Source organism: Stegodyphus dumicola, chromosome 2 (assembly GCF_044657685.1).
Source record: "Stegodyphus dumicola isolate Sdum_Otavi_A_Nest chromosome 2, ASM4465768v1".
Lineage (NCBI taxonomy): Eukaryota > Metazoa > Arthropoda > Arachnida > Araneae > Eresidae > Stegodyphus > Stegodyphus dumicola.
The window spans coordinates 208,223,554-208,241,321 of record NC_140769.1 but is presented as its reverse complement, the minus strand read 5'-3'; the positions used below and the strand labels follow the sequence as shown (position 1 = coordinate 208,241,321).

At 34.1% G+C, this 17,768-nt stretch overlaps 1 protein-coding gene across 1 annotated transcript in view; it reads right to left on the bottom strand.

Annotated features, from left to right (window-relative positions):
- Positions 1 to 1,966: 1,966 nt before the first annotated feature.
- LOC118201197 (techylectin-5A-like) overlaps positions 1,967 to 17,768 on the bottom strand; it is a 30,546-nt gene continuing 14,744 nt past the window's right edge. Inside the window, exons 3-5 of the mRNA XM_085811672.1 lie at positions 17,058 to 17,163; positions 10,159 to 10,323; positions 1,967 to 2,472 (exon numbers count right to left, since the gene is read on the bottom strand). Of these exons, the coding sequence (XP_085667798.1) occupies positions 2,180 to 2,472; positions 10,159 to 10,323; positions 17,058 to 17,163 (564 nt within the window). The 3' untranslated portion in view covers positions 1,967 to 2,179. The remainder of the gene's footprint in view (positions 2,473 to 10,158; positions 10,324 to 17,057; positions 17,164 to 17,768) is intronic.

Below are 17,768 nucleotides of genomic sequence, written 5' to 3'. Positions count from 1 at the left end.
CCTGCCAAGCGAAACCTGCCCACTATGTAGCAAAAGTTTTATAGATAGACACATTCTTATGTGGTGCGTTGCAATTCGTGGAGAACTGAGACTAAGCTATATTGGTTTGCGAGACTGCGCAATTGAACAAATCCTGCTTTCAGTTTGCTGCCTAGATGTGTGACTGGTAATACTTAAGGTGCAGTAAAATATTTGGAAGCGATGCGAACATTTCTATATCTTTAACAGAAGTTAGCTACTGTATTTTCGACAATGGAGATGCCTTCAAGATAAACAACTTTAAATAGTTTACAAGTTAGCTGTACCTTCTTTTGTGGTATACTTATGTAGGTTTTACTTTCAAATAGAGCACGAATATTGCATTTTAAATGCTTTTATTTTACTAATAAGAAATAGATAAAAGTAATAAAGGTAAATTAAGTAAAGATTAATGTTGCAGGATTCATGTAATGATGAACAATTCACACACACTATTAGTTCCACGGGCGTTGTTAGAATACGTTATCATTTTAACATCCACAGATAGCTTTAAATAATATGATCGGCTTGGTTTAAGCATCAAAGGCACTTAAACACCAAAGAAGACCGTCTGTCTTCTTCAACCCTTGAAGACAAGCAAGCCATCCGCTCGCATCTGCTACGCTCCACGTCTGGACGTTATCTGGCCTTGTCTTAACTGCTCTGCACTGCGTTAAGCTGGGATGACGTCACCACGTTGGTATTCTAATTCAGCATCGGTCGTCGATGATATCCACATTTATTATATAAAAAATTCAACCTATAATTCCAATAAATTCTTAATAATTATTAGGTCCACCAGCGGCCGAGCGATAAAGCCGCTGAACACTGGTAGTTCGGTCCGAGGTTCGAATCCCGCGAACGGGCTGGCAGCATGGGCGTTTTCGTGGTTTTCCCCATGTGTAACGTGTATACGAGCCAGTTTCCCTTAGAAAGTCCTCCACGAAGGCATCCCTTCCCTTAGGCAGATAGCCCTCGAGGCTTTGCCATAATCACACACACTTAATAATTATTATTTAGTTAATTCTATTATTATTTTTGATTCCAATGAACTCTTAATAATTATTACTTAGCTGATTGTATCATTATTGTTGATGATTCCAATAAACTCTTAATAATTAGTATTTAGTTGATTGTAAGTTCTTTATTTTTATTACACATTAAGTGTCCTAGAACTTAAGTGTCTAAAATAGCGCTTTTAGATTCTAGAAATTCTGACAAATAGGGATTTTGAGCCCTATATTACTAAGCACTATATACTAATATATTAAAGCCTAAGATATTTAAGCCCTATATACTCAATATTAGTTATTTTGTACGCGTATTTTTCAGTTAATCATTTCTTCGCTTATTCATAATGCTTTTATCCAGGTAGAATTTTAGCTGCATACTTTTTTTTTTTCTTTTGTGTGTGTGTGGTATTTTGCAGTGTGCCCTCCCCGTCTAATTTTCAGTCGACATTCATAACTTGTAGATCTGATGTTTTTTGCGTGGTCTTTGTTTTTGGGCTATTTAACAAATAAGATACATTGATGTGGTGCGAGAGGTTAGATTTCGTTAACGATTTTATTTTTCTCTATTGTTGTAAGAAGGGGATTGGAAAATTTATCCTCTCTTGAGAAGCCTAAACAATACAAGATGTGTTCGATCGAAGCGTGATGTTTGTAGTCCTTGATGCAGGGATAAAAAATTTTCCTGACCGCATAGAAAGAGAGGCACTTGATGTGGCTACTTGCCAGTCTTGGAAGCGCAGTTCCCGAACCTCTGTCACATGTGAGGGTTAAAGCCATGCTCGGTCTTCTGCCAAGATACAAATGATGGGTCGGGGCGCCTACTACTCCACCATATTTTATGATTTTTTTCAGGGGCAACAGCTCCAAGAAAAAAATGAAAGAAAAATTATTTTATTACCTTAGTCACAGAATTGTATTACAAAAACAACGCAAAATGAAATGAAGTTTTTTTATTGTTTACATAAATTACAGCAAGAGAAAACTTGAAAAGGAAAATCCTAAATAAGACAGTCTTCTGAGCTTTTTAATAACAATGATAACAAAAGCAATGATTATATCACCCATTTCGTCCCGTAATGCTGGGATATTAATAGAAATTTTAAACAACTTTTAAGTTTACCAAATCTGCGCTTTAAGCATGATTTTCTTTACTGTGGTGTTATATCAGTTCGGGCTTTTTCTGTTGCTTTATAATCTATGGAACGTACTTCCATGACAGTATCTTTCAATGAGTAGTAGTGCCCTCTAAATCCATGCCATTCTACGCCATCAGCATGGGATTCATGTGGCCCTTTCAAGTAAAACCCATTCAGGTTGGAGGAGTGACATTTTGTATACCACCAAGCGCCTTTGAAAGAGACTGCACAGCTTCCTTCGTGAATATCATTGTCTTTGTCTTTGGTACTAAACGCAACCCCGTTTACATCAGAGAAAGAATCACCTGCAAGAAAATTTAAAATTAATTACAGCAATTGATGCAGCTAAATGTGACCAGATCATTTGTGGAATGCCATTCATTATCAAACCAAATGAATGGTACTGGTGGCGAATAAAACAAAGTTATTTGGGGTCAATTTTATTGAGCAAATTTATCAATACAATACGTCAGTAAACGAGAATGGCCTGCCACAAGGGCAGGAGATTAACTTCGAATTAGCTTATCAAAGCAGAAGTAATTTTTTTACCTTCTTTTCTTAAAACTTGTTGAAACGGTCAGACCACGTAACCAAATATCCTCTCGAATCTTGGCTAGATGTTTATACTGGTGGGTACACCAAAATGCCCCCAAAACACTTGCTAGAATTTTCTGTGAAGACTGGTCTGATTATCTACCGTTTTATCTATTTGAAACTGCTTTTGATGACGAAATAAATGACATAAATTTTGCTTTATAATACTAAGTTGCATTTGATCATACTTCTACAAAATCTATGATCTACAAAATACTCGAATAGACATAATCTGAGGTGTCGAAAATAACATGATAAGGTTCATGCTGATGTTGGCAAAAAGTAATGTATCAAAGCGATTAGGAAGGCGTTCATAGGTGCATCCTTACAGATAGGGTTACGTCTACCAAACCACGAGAAGCTTTCTTGTAGGAAAGTCCAAAATAAGAAAACAAAAGAAGGCGCTAGTCTTGAGGCTCCAGCATGGAAAATTGCTGCCAAAGGGTAGCTCGATGTAAGAGAACGCGAATTGCAACCTTGATGCGGCCCTTATCGCCCCCTCTACTGCCTCTGTTCTGACGGTACGCCTACTCTTGTTACTGGCAGGTATTTTCATGTGTTTTCTTAAATATTTCCCAAAATGGTAACTTTTTTTTAATATTTCTATGACATTTAACTCAATTCGTGAAAATTTAAACTTAATATTTTTCGAAATATTTACACTCTCAGAAGGATTTGCTGCATTTTCAAAATCGGTTTCTTTACCTAAAAATTATTTTAACCTTAAAATAATCACTTAGATAATGTTCAACAGATCTGCTTTCGTTTTCGAGATCCTCTTATGTTTTGTTTTGACATTTAATTCATTACCTGGTAATCCAAGTTTTGTAATTCTTCAAAAAAAAAAAAATTTTTTTTTTCTTTGTAGTACATAAAATTTTTACTGCACTTCGATAAAATCATCGGAACCTTCTTTGTTGATGACATCATACATTTCATTTATAATCCTCGTGAATGAAATTCTCTCCAGTTTCCTTGATGTGAAGGTCTTTTCCACGTTTACAATTAAAGTGTTGTCGTCTAAGATGCCGGACGATAATTTGCTTTCGACAAAACTAACTCTACCGACTCATGTGGCAAGAAAAAGTACTCTTCATACCAGTAATAAAAACATAAATTTATTTACGGAAAATTTCAGGTTCGTAGCAAGTTACAGTTTAACATACTGCTATCTTACAAGAGAAAAATCGAACATACTTTTCCAATCCACTGCGGCCGGATATTGGCATTAAAAGGTGTCGCTCGTCAATAGATAACAGCTTACAACTTCGATTTTATTAAACTTCAATTGATAATGCACTACGTTTTTGAATGCTAGTCCAAGCCTATCTCAGTGAAAAGTTACGCAGCGGATAGATTGGCCAACCAGGCAATTAATCGATTGCAATCTAGTTGGGATTACTGGAATTAACCAATGCAAACTCTTAATTACATGTCTATGTTAAGGACCAAGTTAAACGGCTTAAAAATACAAGTAAAATTTTAATAACGTCTTTTTGTTGATCATAATAAAGGTTCTTCCTCTTTCCTCTGAATAGTCAAGTGCTTTGAGATTAAATGTGATTTTGAGAACAGTGAACGTTGTCCTCGTTATTGCTGAAGTTAACAGAAAGCTGACGCTATTAAAAAAACATTAAAAATTTACTCATTTTTCACCACAGTGCTGTAAGAAAAAATCGGAAAAGAAATTTCTATGGTAAAGAATTCTATTTATTTAAGAGAAAAACGAAGATCTCAAAACTCAAACGAAAACATACAAAAAACATGTACATTATATGTATGACCGATCCATGTAAAACTTAAGACTCCTTTTTGTATCTGTGCAGACGAGAGTCATATAAACTCTATTAGTGCAAATGTCCTCTTATAAGGCTGGTGGCAGTTGAAAATGAATATAAAATCTCTGGATACTCTTATATAATGTTCAGCATTGAAACTAGAATAATGCGTTTGCTCGCTGTAGGTATTCGCCATAACGGTTTTACCTATGACAGAAATAATCATCTAGCCGCTGGTTTATTTAAAGAAGTCTATAGCTAGGTTAACAAAATTTTAATAGTATGTTTTTGACTGGGGATAGTTTGAGGCGTGTATAGTAGTGTTACATTTCTGACTGCTTAGGACTATCTTCAGGCTGTTTTAAAATTATGTATGCAACTGCTTTATGAAAGCTTACTATGGTCTGTGGTCTTCCATAAAAATTATTGTTAAGTTATATTACGTTTTCTGCCTTAAAAGTTTGAAATCAGAAGTATTTTCTGCTATATATTTAGTTTCTAATATATGTAATCTTATATTTGTGATCTAGATGCTTGAAGTGATAATTAAGCGCATCTAAAAGTCTCCTGCACAGACATAAAAATAATGAATATGAGGTGACGAGGTTATCCAAACGAGTGGTAAACGTTTTATACAAATCGCATTTCTGAATAAGTGCTGCAAATTCAAATTTGGTTTCATTATTTATATAACAGTTTTATTTGTTTATTCATTTATATTCTTTATGGCACCGAATAATTGATGAATTTCTTGAAACAAAACCTGTGAGCGAATAAGTTGTTCATTCAAATCTCTCTACTGAGAGAACTTACGTGATATTGTTTGAGAAGTTGTTGCACGACGAAATTCTTCTCTAATGATCTCATTGTTTTTTGAACTAGTTGTTTACAATGGCTTTCAGTTACAGAAGTAGCTCATGTCAGTAACCTTAAATACCCTCGAGTAATTTCGCAAAATGAAATTTTAAAACAAAAATATGATTCTAAAATATATAAATGATGATGCAAAATAAAGTCCTGAGTAGTTGAAAAATATTTACAATTCCATAAGAGCAGTTGATGAGAATAAAAAAAATTCTTTATCTGCTTGGTATAGTATCTGCCACCATTGAGTTAACAATGAAAGTCCTATGCACTTTCCTGGCGGGTTATCTGCCAAACAGCACAGATAAACCTTTGCATGGAGTTTGTGAAGAAGTAGAGAGAGACTCATTCCCAAAAAGCATTTTAGTAGGAATGCTCAGTAAATTGCGTAAAACAGATACATAAAAATCACGAAATTCCAGATCATTTGGAAATAGGAAATCTTGAGTTATTCATGACGTATCAGAGCCAGTCATTTGTTTTCATGCAAAACAGAATTTGAAATGTAAATATTAAATTTTTAAGAAACACGGAGAAGGCGAGAAAACAAGCAAATTTTTAATAATTTCTAATAAATGAGTTTGCTGATTTGATGTGAAGTGTAAGACCTGATATTTTCATCCTTAAAGGGTATTTTATAATTAATCTACAGGGTTTGCGATATGGCAGGATGCAGATTTTCTGTGAAAATTGTCGTTCAGTTTGTTTAGATAGACACAAGCATATTCATTTCGGTGGAGAGAACTATTCACCATAAAATAAGGATCTCCTGTGATAATTCCCAGAAACTTGTTTTGAATGATTTGAAGCTACTTAATATCCTTTCCTGTGGCATGGGCACAGGCAGGTGAAGTATACGTGAAGATTGTACTTATGATGCACGCATACACTAAAGAGTCAAAACATTATGACCGCCTACTCAATAACTCGTCGAGTGACGTTTGGCCTGCAAAACAGCTGCAACTCGCCTTGACATGGATGTCACAAGTTCTGTTGACTGGAGACAAGTTGTACGAAATGTCTAAGCAGCTGTGACGTAAAGTCTATATATTCTCATGGAGATAGGAAGTAAGATGGAGTAGCCCTAAACAGGTTTCTCCCGTACCCTGAAGCACTGGCGATCCCTACGTGGTGACCAAAACATTGGGTCATTTACCGTTAAGTTCAATGGGTTTTGACGCGATCGGATGTAAATATTTTGTAATTACGTCGTAAATATACATATAAATGTATATATTTTCTTTTTCTACAACACTTCAGAGTCCTAAGTATATGAAAACAACCTATTTTTAAACAACATTTCATTCTGAACGGAATTAAATGCTATACTTTTCACAGAACAGTTTTCTCAGAATGGTTTAATTTGAACGAAATATTTTCACAAATTTTCGTTAATTACATTAGAAAAAAATTTAAGGTAATTCGATTTCATTCGGTTAAGGTACAATAATTAAGATCAAATTTTATTGTATTATTAATATTAAAATTATGCATTATTTCTTTTCCATTCATAGAGCTTCTTCCTAAAATACTTTCTTAAATATGACATGATTTTTCGGCTTCTGAGGCATCTTTTCATTCGAAAAATAAAAGTCAATTTATAATTAATGCTCTATTCGGTTCATTTTAAATTAGAGAATTATTAGAAATTAGCGAAATACTTTAAATAGTACTTAACTTTCTCTGAACATTTCTGAAAGGGAATAAAAAAAGGATTTTTTTTAAAGTATTATTTAAAACTTGTAACTGAGTTATTATAAAATGTAAGGGGAATAATTCTTTTAATTATACTTAACAGATTTTTTTACCATTAATTTCAACAACACATATTCCAAAACTCTTTATTACTTTCTTAAGTGCGCATCTCATAACATTTGCTTTACAATGCCTTTTAACAGATTGCTTTCCAGTACGAACAATTCTTGCTTAAATAGTTTTATAAAGTATTTGTCAACAGGATTTCAATTTATGTTCACAATTCAATATTAAGATTATTATATATTTAGATAACATTTATAATCATTATAAATTAGATACATTTAATAATTAGATTTCTTCACAATTGTTTATAAATGAACAAATTCTTCATTTCAAATACATTTATAAATAATTTAATGAATATTTATGTATTTTGTGAAAGGCAGATACATGCTTTTTGCAAGCACATGCGTAAATACCCACACATATTTCATATTTTTCATTTCCGGCATGTGCAAATATTTAATTTCTGTGCATTGAATATATTTTATTTTTAATTAACCCAAAGAAGTAAAACGTGTAAGCCCAAAGGGATTATTTTTCAGATATATAAAATGATGAGTTTTTCAGATATATGACGAGTTTAAAATGAGCAGCAGTAAAGCCTCTTCTCTAAAAAATTTTAAAAGGTACATGTTACAATAATATATGGATGTGAAAAAAATTTATTTTATTTAAAACATTTTGGCGTTTGGAACATAAAATAAAAGTAGTGAATACTCTATCAAGGGTATCGAAAGACGTATACATTTTTAATGGTACCGTGAGATATTTTTCATTCTTTAAGCATAACATTTTTGTTAAAATTTATATTTTAGTAGTTGAACAGCTTAGAATTTTATAAAACAAATTCATAATCAAAATCGCTGTTGTTCGTTATCGAAAAATAACCAAGATGTGATTTTTGCGTAAATGTCACTAAACTATACAAATTGCTATTATCCATCACACTATGAATGTTTCTCTCATGCGAAAGTGTCCCTTTTTCGGTTTGCATGAACCGTCGTGTGTCGAAATACTATCAGAACACTGTCAAGTGAGTTTTTGAATGTAAACAAAGAACACCCCATCTGGTGACCGAAGCTTCGAAGCAGCGCTTCACTTCTAGTGCCGGTTGGCCACTCCTTCATTTCTTACCTCCATGATTCCAGCATGGGGGTGTTTGAGCTCTGAGCTATCCCCCCATGACATCCCAAATGTTCTCTGTGGGGTTAAAATCTGTCGAGTTAGGTGGCCAGGACATTAATTGGAATTGATCCTTAAGCTTCACGAACCAGTACAACACAAATCGAGCCTTGTGACATGGAGCGTTGACCTACTGAAAGGTCGATTTCCAGTTGGGAAAACAGACGCCATGTAAGGGTGCAACTAATCCGCAGTTATGTTCAAATATTCTGCAGCTTTCAAAGTTTATTCTACCACAACTAAGGGTCCCATAGCTGCTCATGGAAACGTCCCTGAAAGCATAATACTGCCACAACCGGCTGAATATGACCTGCTGTACGGAGGGGGGGGGGCAACTGTTCACCCGAAAGTTTGCAATCCCAGGCAGAACCATCAACGTAATGAATGGGAAATCGGGAATCATCCAACTAGACACTTTCACTTATTCATGGGCCAAACTCGATGTGTCCGGGCCCACTGTATCCGCAGTTGATAATGACGCTTGGTCACGAATGGGAGGTCTGCTGCACAATCCCATATTCAACAATGTGGTGTGGGTATGGTTATGTTCCGAAACACTTGCATTTGGACCTGCATTGTAATGGGCTGTCAGATGAGCCATTATTTGGCGCCGATTTTGCTGTACCAAGAGGGTGAAGTTATTATTCATGATCGTGAACAATCTGCCAGTCATGCAATCTCGGAGATACTCATTCCAAGTCTTCGAGGCATTGCAATCTGCACTGTTTCAAGTTCGCCTATATCAGCAGCCTTTTCCATTACTCGCGAAAGCAAGTGCAAGAATGATTCCTTAATCTTGTCCAGCAGTAGTTAAGTACCATTTCCACTTAATATGACGTGTCCTCAAACTAAAAAATGTGGGGATGGTCATAATGTTTCGGTTCGTCAGTGCAAATTCTCCTTTTCCTATTTAGGCCGAGTCCATATGTGCTTGAGAGCAGAGAATTTAATTTGAAAGTAATTTCCACAGTTTCGCCTTTGATATTTCTGATAGGGTTAGACAAGGTGAAGTTAGAATTTAGCATAACATAAGATATTTTGCATAGTTTGTCTCTTACATATTTATATTCGATTTTTTAAACTGAGATTTAGTTACTTTTTGACAATTTGTTTGATTTTTGTTGTTGTATCATTACAAAATAACTCATGATTTTATTATTCAACAGTTTTAGAAAACTATTTATACTTTTGATCACGTAAAGATATTAATTTTTTGTGTCACAAAATATATTGCTGTTATCTTGAAGTAATTCAACTTTATTATTGTATTCCCAAGTACAGATAAAAGAAACCATTGCATTTTCTTTAGTTTCAGTATATACCTAAAATTAATCTGCTTCAGTTGGTTCACAAGTTTGCAACTTTTGAATCGCACAGAATCGTATGCCTATATTCTCCTCTTCCTCTCTACCTTTTATTATTTTATATCATGTTTTTTCTAAACGTAATTCAGTATAAACTTCAAATTCATGGTATTTCTAACTGTAAAACTTGTACCTGACCTAATTTAATTCGTTAGAAGCTTCATTAAGAAAATTATCAGTTTTAAAGAAAAACTCGAAAGCTTGAAAACACAAGTCCATTAAAGCATTCAGACTTTAAAATTTAAAATATTTGAATTTAAAATCCTCAAAAACGGTTATTTTTTACGAACTTAAATTAATATTGTAAATTCATGCAATTGTTATACAGCTTCATTTCAATTAAAGAAAAATATGTAATGCAGAGTAAAATCTTCGATTTATTATTTCCTTTCATTATAATAATTTTCAATGAATTTTAAATTCAATAAAAGTAAATTCATCTACTTACCAGCCGTTCCTCTGTATCCCATTACATGAGCAGCGTACTTATGATATTCATCATCTATCCAAAACTCATCATAAATAGCATAAGTCTTGTTGCCTTCCCAGTCAGTTAACGTAATTTTGATTTGATTGCTTCTTTCATTCGTCAATGCAAAAGTGTTATCATTACCTATTAGAAAAATTGGTATCAAGTAATCCATATTGGATCGAATTGCATTTATTTATAATATGCCAACTTTTGAATATTTTATTACGTAAAAATTTGCTTACTTTTAAATTTCATTACTACATATTAGTTAAAATAATCAAGAATATTTTTTATTGATTGCTTAAAAATAGCATTGTTGAAATTTAGGTTAAAATAGGATTTAAGGTTAATCAACTCATATCTTTGTTCAATAGCGTTCTGTCCTCTATCTAAAAATGAAAGCAAATAAGCTCAGAGCTCTTAAATACAGAGGGTGTTCACACATTTTTGTAACAATTTAACAGTGATTTATATATAAACAAATCTTAGAATTTTATTTTCTTATCTGTCCAATGTGATAACCGTTTCGTCGAGTTATCATATTACACTTTGATTTCCAAGATAAAAGTCTTTTTTTTTTTTTTTTTTTTTTTTTTTTTTTAAACATCAAGGTAAATTTTATTCCACTCCTCCTTCACAATCTTCCAGAGTCATCCAGTGTTTTGGAGTGCCGCTTATAAAGAACTTGTTTTAAGAGTCCAAATGCACATGTAATGTAATCCATAGGAGATACATCAGAGACTTGGGTGGGATGCATTTAAAGGGAAGAGCTTCAATTCCGGATTAATTTCTCATTTTTTCAAAAAATAGAGAAGTAGATTTAGGACTTGGAGCCTTATCCTGATGGAACGTAACACAGTTAAGACTGTTTGGATCAAGAGATGGAATATCTTCTTAAAAATAGGTGTTAAAACATATTTCTGACAGTAATCCGAATTAGTTTTGACACTTTTCTCTACTTTTCTTATTTTAAAATTTTCCGTTATGAGAGAATCCAGTAATAATCATGAAAACTTTAGAAAAACTTTCTCTGAACCAACATATTAAGTCTTTTTCTCCTCGTTTTCGGTAGTAAATCGATCTTTTTTCTATTCGAATCAAATAAATATATCAAAGCATTATCAATTGTAACTATATATTTCTATTTTTCACCTGCCAAATAATTTTCATACAGCAATCGGCACATAGTCACATTACGCTGAGAAACATGTTTCTGCGTTAAACGATAAACATCATGTCTTTTTGTTTTAATTAGCTTGTAGAGATATTAAGATATTAGGAATATTTTTTGGAAGCAGGAAAGATGAAAAATAGCAAACGCCTTCGCCGGGAATCGAACCACGGACCTCTGGAATACCGGCCTAGAGTGCAGAACCACTACACCACGAAGGGCGCAAGGAAAGTGAGAGAAATACCTTATAAACTGTACGCACTTTTCTTCGGTGTGCATTTTTTGCCTTTTTTCCAGTCAGATGTAAATTTTGACGTTTCTTTCCTTTCACATAAATTATATCACTATTTTTGCATTATTTTACATTAAAACCATGTTTTTCACTTCTTTTTTTAATAACTTAATAAGAGTATTTCTCTTCGGATAGCGCAAAAACATAGCCTTCGGTGCATTGTTGATTTTTGAACTTCATTTTAAAGAAAAGAATATTTTTAATGCTGCAGACGGAAATCAAACCTTATTCCAGTTTGATGCCAGTCACATTCATATTTTAAAACTAATATTTAAATTCATGGAGAAAATCAAAATCGTTACCAAAAGTGTGTGAACAAACACCCTCTGTAGCTTCTGGTGACCATTACTTTTGATGGTCATTACTCTTTCCTACTCTTTGAATCCATTTATCAGCTTTAGAATCGTCAAACTGCATTGGTTCGATACTATTAAGGATCGAGAGGGTATAGATTCTTAATAATGTTTTTGTCACCACATTGGCTGGCTACATGACGAATTCTTAAAAACTTGGTGACATTTACAAGTTTCTGAAAAACACATTTTTGAAGCCTTAGAAGATAGTTTCTTTAAAATATGTTGCTTACCAAATTGCCTCTAATGAAAACCCTCAGATCTACGACATTATCAGCAGATATTTTGTCGAATGCCAGCTCCAACAAGGATGCTATAATTAAAATTTTAAACACACTTTATACTCAAGATGATGGACAGCAAGATTTTCCGCAGCATCAGAACATCAGATTTTACGTAAATAACATCTGCACCTCATTAACCGAATGCTTAGAGAATACTAACGGAAACATAGCGGCGTTTCACGATTATAATTGCAGCTGTTGCTTTTTCTGCATCACTCATCCATACAGAATAAGTGCAAATGACTTTTTTTTACGTGCAGGTAGTTCTGCAGAATGTTGTACAGGAATATCTTTCATAGTGCTGTTTTACTTAGTGTTGACCCGCTATAGTATGTTTAATAATTTGAATAATAAATTTCACTCAGTACTGATTGATTCAGTATAATGCTTTCCGAAAAATTTTGCCCCAAAATAATACAGCCTAAATGTTCCCGCTAAAATATGTACTACCAAAATGAACGGTGATGATTAATCATGTGTCGCGGAAATAATGCTAATATTTAGCACAGCGCGAACATGCGCAGCGCGCATCAGGTATCAAGTTTAAATAAGGAAAATAAAAGGAATGAATAAGGAAAATAAAAGGAATAAATAAGGAAAAATAAAGGTTTAAATAAGGAAAATAAAATAATAAGCAAGGAAATAATAAGAAAAAATTAGGATCGAGTTTAAACATATAGTATAAAAGACTGTTTGGTGGGGAGAGTTTTGGGAAAGGCCAACTACTTTTGTCTATAAGAATCCTTTTGAACCATCTCCTCTAACTCCTTCTCATTTCTTAGTTGGTAAAAGATTGACTTCTCTACCTGATCTAGCTAGATCTACTGACGACGTTACCTGCAGCAGAAACGCCATCCTGAATAGGTATCGATATTCTCAAGGCTTGCTGAATAACTTCTGGTGCAGATGGCGCAAGGAATATTTACTCCAGTTGAAGACTGCTCATCATACATCCCCTGTTGACGTCGCGTATGAGTTCCAGATGGGAGATATCGTTTCAATTCAAGAGGACAAGCTACCTCGCCATATGTGGCGGCTTGGAAAGATTGTAGACATTCATAAAGGAAGAGATGGAAAGGTGTGCAGTTGCACATTGAAGACCTCAAGTAGTATGTTAAGGAGATCAATGCAATTAATTTATTATTTAGAACTCTAGAGGTTTGTAAAGGTAACTTAACATAATTTCATACGATTTAGCCTTTATGTCTCATGAACGTCTTCATCTCAGGAGACGGGGAGGATGTCGCTGAAATTATGCTAGTACTTGGCACACCACAAGATGCGCAGCGCACATCATTTAAACTTAAAACGGGTCATGATTTTGTACCAAGCTTCTTTTTCTGTGTTTCTTCTGCGGAGGAAACTCCATGATGTCCAAATAGCTACTCTTTCATTCGATTGTATTTATTTTCCATCGCCAAGTGGGCAATGCATCTGTATAAAGAGAATTGATCATCCTGAATAAAGAATGCTTTATCGCTTACCCAAGTGTCGTTATTTGAACTATTTTTTATTATTTGTTATTTCCCCAGCGAATTTTCACTACATCATGCGAGCAAGCATGTTTATTGAGAGACGTGGCAGACCAGAGTCGTAGCTAGGGTTTTCAGCGCCCAGGGACAACTGAAGATTTCGCGCCCCCTACTGCTTGCCAAGGATGGAAAACATTTAATTCTAAAATGTCGTAACATCAGTTTGGCGCCCCTTGGATTCTGCGCCCGGAGACAGATGCCTCCCTCTAGCTACGCCCCTGTGGCAGACTCACGGAGCGAACTTACCGTCAGTTTTTATGATAGCCATATCGCGTGATCATTTGTCATTCTCTCCATATGATTCACGCCACTTGATTTGCTCCTTTCTATTTTATTTTTTTTTTAAATTTCATTCTTAAATCCATTTCTAATGAATGAGAAATGGAAGTCTGATACACTAGTTGGGATAAATCAAACATGCGAAAATTATTAATACCACAAGAAAAGCTAAAAGCTATAAGGACGGTGCATCATAGGCCAAAATTTCAAGAGATAAACAAATTAATGAGTTTTCAGTTCGAAAGATTGTGAAAGATAAAGAGAAATATAAGAAGTATAAAATGGCTGAAAACTTTTTTGCTTTCAAGAAATTTGTAAGGAAACGAAGTCATTTGATGGTTAAACGTGGAAATACGTACTTCTTTCACTTTAGACTGAGGACTATAACCAAAAAAGAATTTTCTTAAGTTAGCTAGAAATTCAATGCAAAAGCATCAAGTCTTTTTTCTACACTTAAAAAAATACGCTCTGCAAACAAAAACCGATGAAAATTTTCAAACAAGTAGTGGGTGGTTTTTTTCGTTTTAAAATCACTCAAGAATTCGTAATGTAGGCATTGTGGGTGAAAGCGCAAGTGCAGACAAAAAAGCAGCGTCAAAATTCCCGGAAGAAATAAAACAAGAGATTGAAGATTAAGGCTATCTTAATGAACAAATTTTTATCTTGGGCCAACAGTTTTATGCTGAAAGATGCTGGCTTCTAGAACTTATTTATCAGGAAAAAACAACCTCACCCAGGCTAAAAAGCATCAAGAGATCGAATTACACTTTTTTATAGAAGAGATTGATTGCATCTGTTGATGTCAAATTGAAACCCATGCTTTTGCATTGCGCTGAAAACCCTCGCACATTAAAGGGATGTGCTAAAAACTCATTACCTGCGTTTCGGCATTCTGGTAAGAATGGTAGGACTACTAAAGCAGCGTTTGAAAGTTAGTTTAAAGATTATTTTCGTCCCTTCGTTAAAAGATATTGGGAAAAAAAATCGTAGTCTTTAAAACATTGTTATTATATAATGCTCTAAGTCACCCTAGTGGACTTTCTAATCTTTGTAATAATGTTAGAATTCAATTTCTCTTTCCAATAGTGCAATCTATGTTACTGAAATATTGAAATAACCAAGTGGTTATTTAAATATCTCAGCAGATGTCATGAAATTCGGACATGATTTAGACTTTGAGTCACTGGATGTGCCAGTGTCACAGATTGCATTCGAACGGAATCTCAGTCTCTTGATAACGAATCTCACACATCCCAATAGAAGATGAAAGAGCTTATAAAGAAGAAAGAGAAACTGAAGAAAATGTGCAAGGAGAAAAAAACTTCACATTGAAAAACTGACCAAGAATATGCAATGCCATTGGAAGAGAATGTGAACTAATCGAAGAAAATGATCTGAATGAAATAAGGAGCCTTGAAAAAAGGCAAAGATTAGAAAATGCAATTATTTTTTTCTCATGATGAACGGAAGGGACCCCCCGCCAAAAAAAAAATTGCGCAAGAATTTTTTTTCCTGATTAATAAGTAATTTTTTTGTTTTTGATTTTAAAAACAAGCAATAAAAGTCTATTAAATACTGTACTTTTAGCCCTTTTATTATTTTCCATTAATTTTAGGTAAATACATAAATATTTTTATTTTAACAAAATTTGAAAGGCACAAATTACTAATTTTCATGTAGATATAATGTTTCACTCTGTGGCGTGAAGTACGTTTAGTGCTTTTGCTTACTCGTTTAGTGAGGTACTTACAAATAGCCAATTAATAGTACTAAGCGAGGTATTCCTATACACTTATATTCTGTTTGTTATTTAATGTGTACTTATTATGGAGCCTTCATCTGCGTATATATTCAATGTTGATATTGCACATTTATGTAAATTGCTTAGCATTTATTTTTCTTTGGTAGCGTATATAGCTTCTGTCTCCTTTGCTGCTCATTCTTAGAATGTGTATAGTTTATGTGCTATCTGTAGTAATTATTCCTTAGTGTTATAGCTCGTGGTTGTATATCCACGTCCATGAATTTGTTTTCCCTTTTCCGTGACAATATTCAAACTTCCGATGTTTCTGTTTCTTATGCTGGGTGTGTGATTACAAGCTTGCTTGTTGGGGAATTAAGCTGTTTATTTACAAAGTAGGGAGGAAAGCTGTCCTTCCTAGCGGTGCACCAATACTTTCAGAAGAGCTAGGTGGTGGTGTATTGAATTATGGCAAAGCACACTAGGGCTATCTGCCTAAGGGGAGGGATGACTTCGTGGAGGACTTTCTAAGGGAAACTGGCTCGTATACACATTACACATGGGGAAAACCACGAAAACACCCATGTAGCCAGCCCGTTCCCGGGATTCGAACCTCGGACCGAACTACCAGTGTTCAGCGACTTTTACCGCTCGGCCGCTGGTGGGCTCAGAAGAGCTAGGCAAACCTATAAATACGACTGGGCTGGAGCAGGGTGTTTATTCAGTTTAATGACACCAGCCGGATGATTATTGCTTTAGACTTTGGTCTGTGAATAATTTTGGTGATCAACGATATTCCCAATGTATTAAGGAGAATTTTCTTTATGTCTGCGTTTATCCTTGAGCTATTTATAGCTGTTTATTTTGTTACATGATCTGTTGATTATTTCAATAGTATTAATTTTTAAGGAGATTTCTAAAAACCATAAAATTCAACAATAGCATAAGAAAACCTAGACCACAAAATACTATACTGTTTTATAAGGTATATGAATATTTCTGCATTTTTATGTCTTATAAATTATAATCAAACTACTATAAAACAGCATGTTATATTTTTGATAATGTGTTACGCCGGAAGAAATTAATGCACTCATAATAATCAAAACACTCTCATTCTTGAATGAAGCTTGTAAAACGTTTTTCTCAAGAGGGAGAGATAGTATGCATTCTAAACCAGAAAATAAAGAGCTGTTTAATTTTTATGTTATGGTATTACTTACCGAGCCAAAAATCTTTCATGAGGTCTCCAAATCCATTTTTGTATGAAACCCAGTCACGGTAGAAGTAGTCTTTTGCACTGCCAAAATCACCTCGTCTTTGGATTACCTGCAGATAGATCATATATGAGTTATAACTGAGCTATGTGTGAAACGAAAATATAAAAGAAAAAATTGTAACTTCATATGTGCACCTTCCGCACTTTTCGTTCTCCATTCGGTGTAGCTGAAATTGAAAAGAGAAAATTACTTTATTTTCAACATGCATTCCCCCATAGCACAAAACATCCTCAGGATGCCCTATTTAAGTCGCAATATCCCGGGATATACGTAGGATGTCCTAAGGATGTTGATTCTCAGATGTCCTGAGGAGATCGTAATTTAACATCCTAAGGATGTCTTATTTAAGTCGCTATGTCCCGGGATATGACAGGATGTCCTGAAGATGTTGATTCTCAGATGTCCTGAGGAGTTCACCAATTTCACATCCTGAGGACATTCATTCTGCATTGTCCAGAGGACTTTCGTTGTCAAACATTTTGAGGATATTTGTTCTCAAATTTACCAGTTTTAATTTTTTGACATTGCACATCTGAAACTTGTACATTATTTTATTTTTCATATGTATTTTACTAAGTTGTTTCTAAATGCTGTACATTAAAAATATTGATATGATTGATGATTTATTCTTGTTATTTTGTTATTAATTTTAAC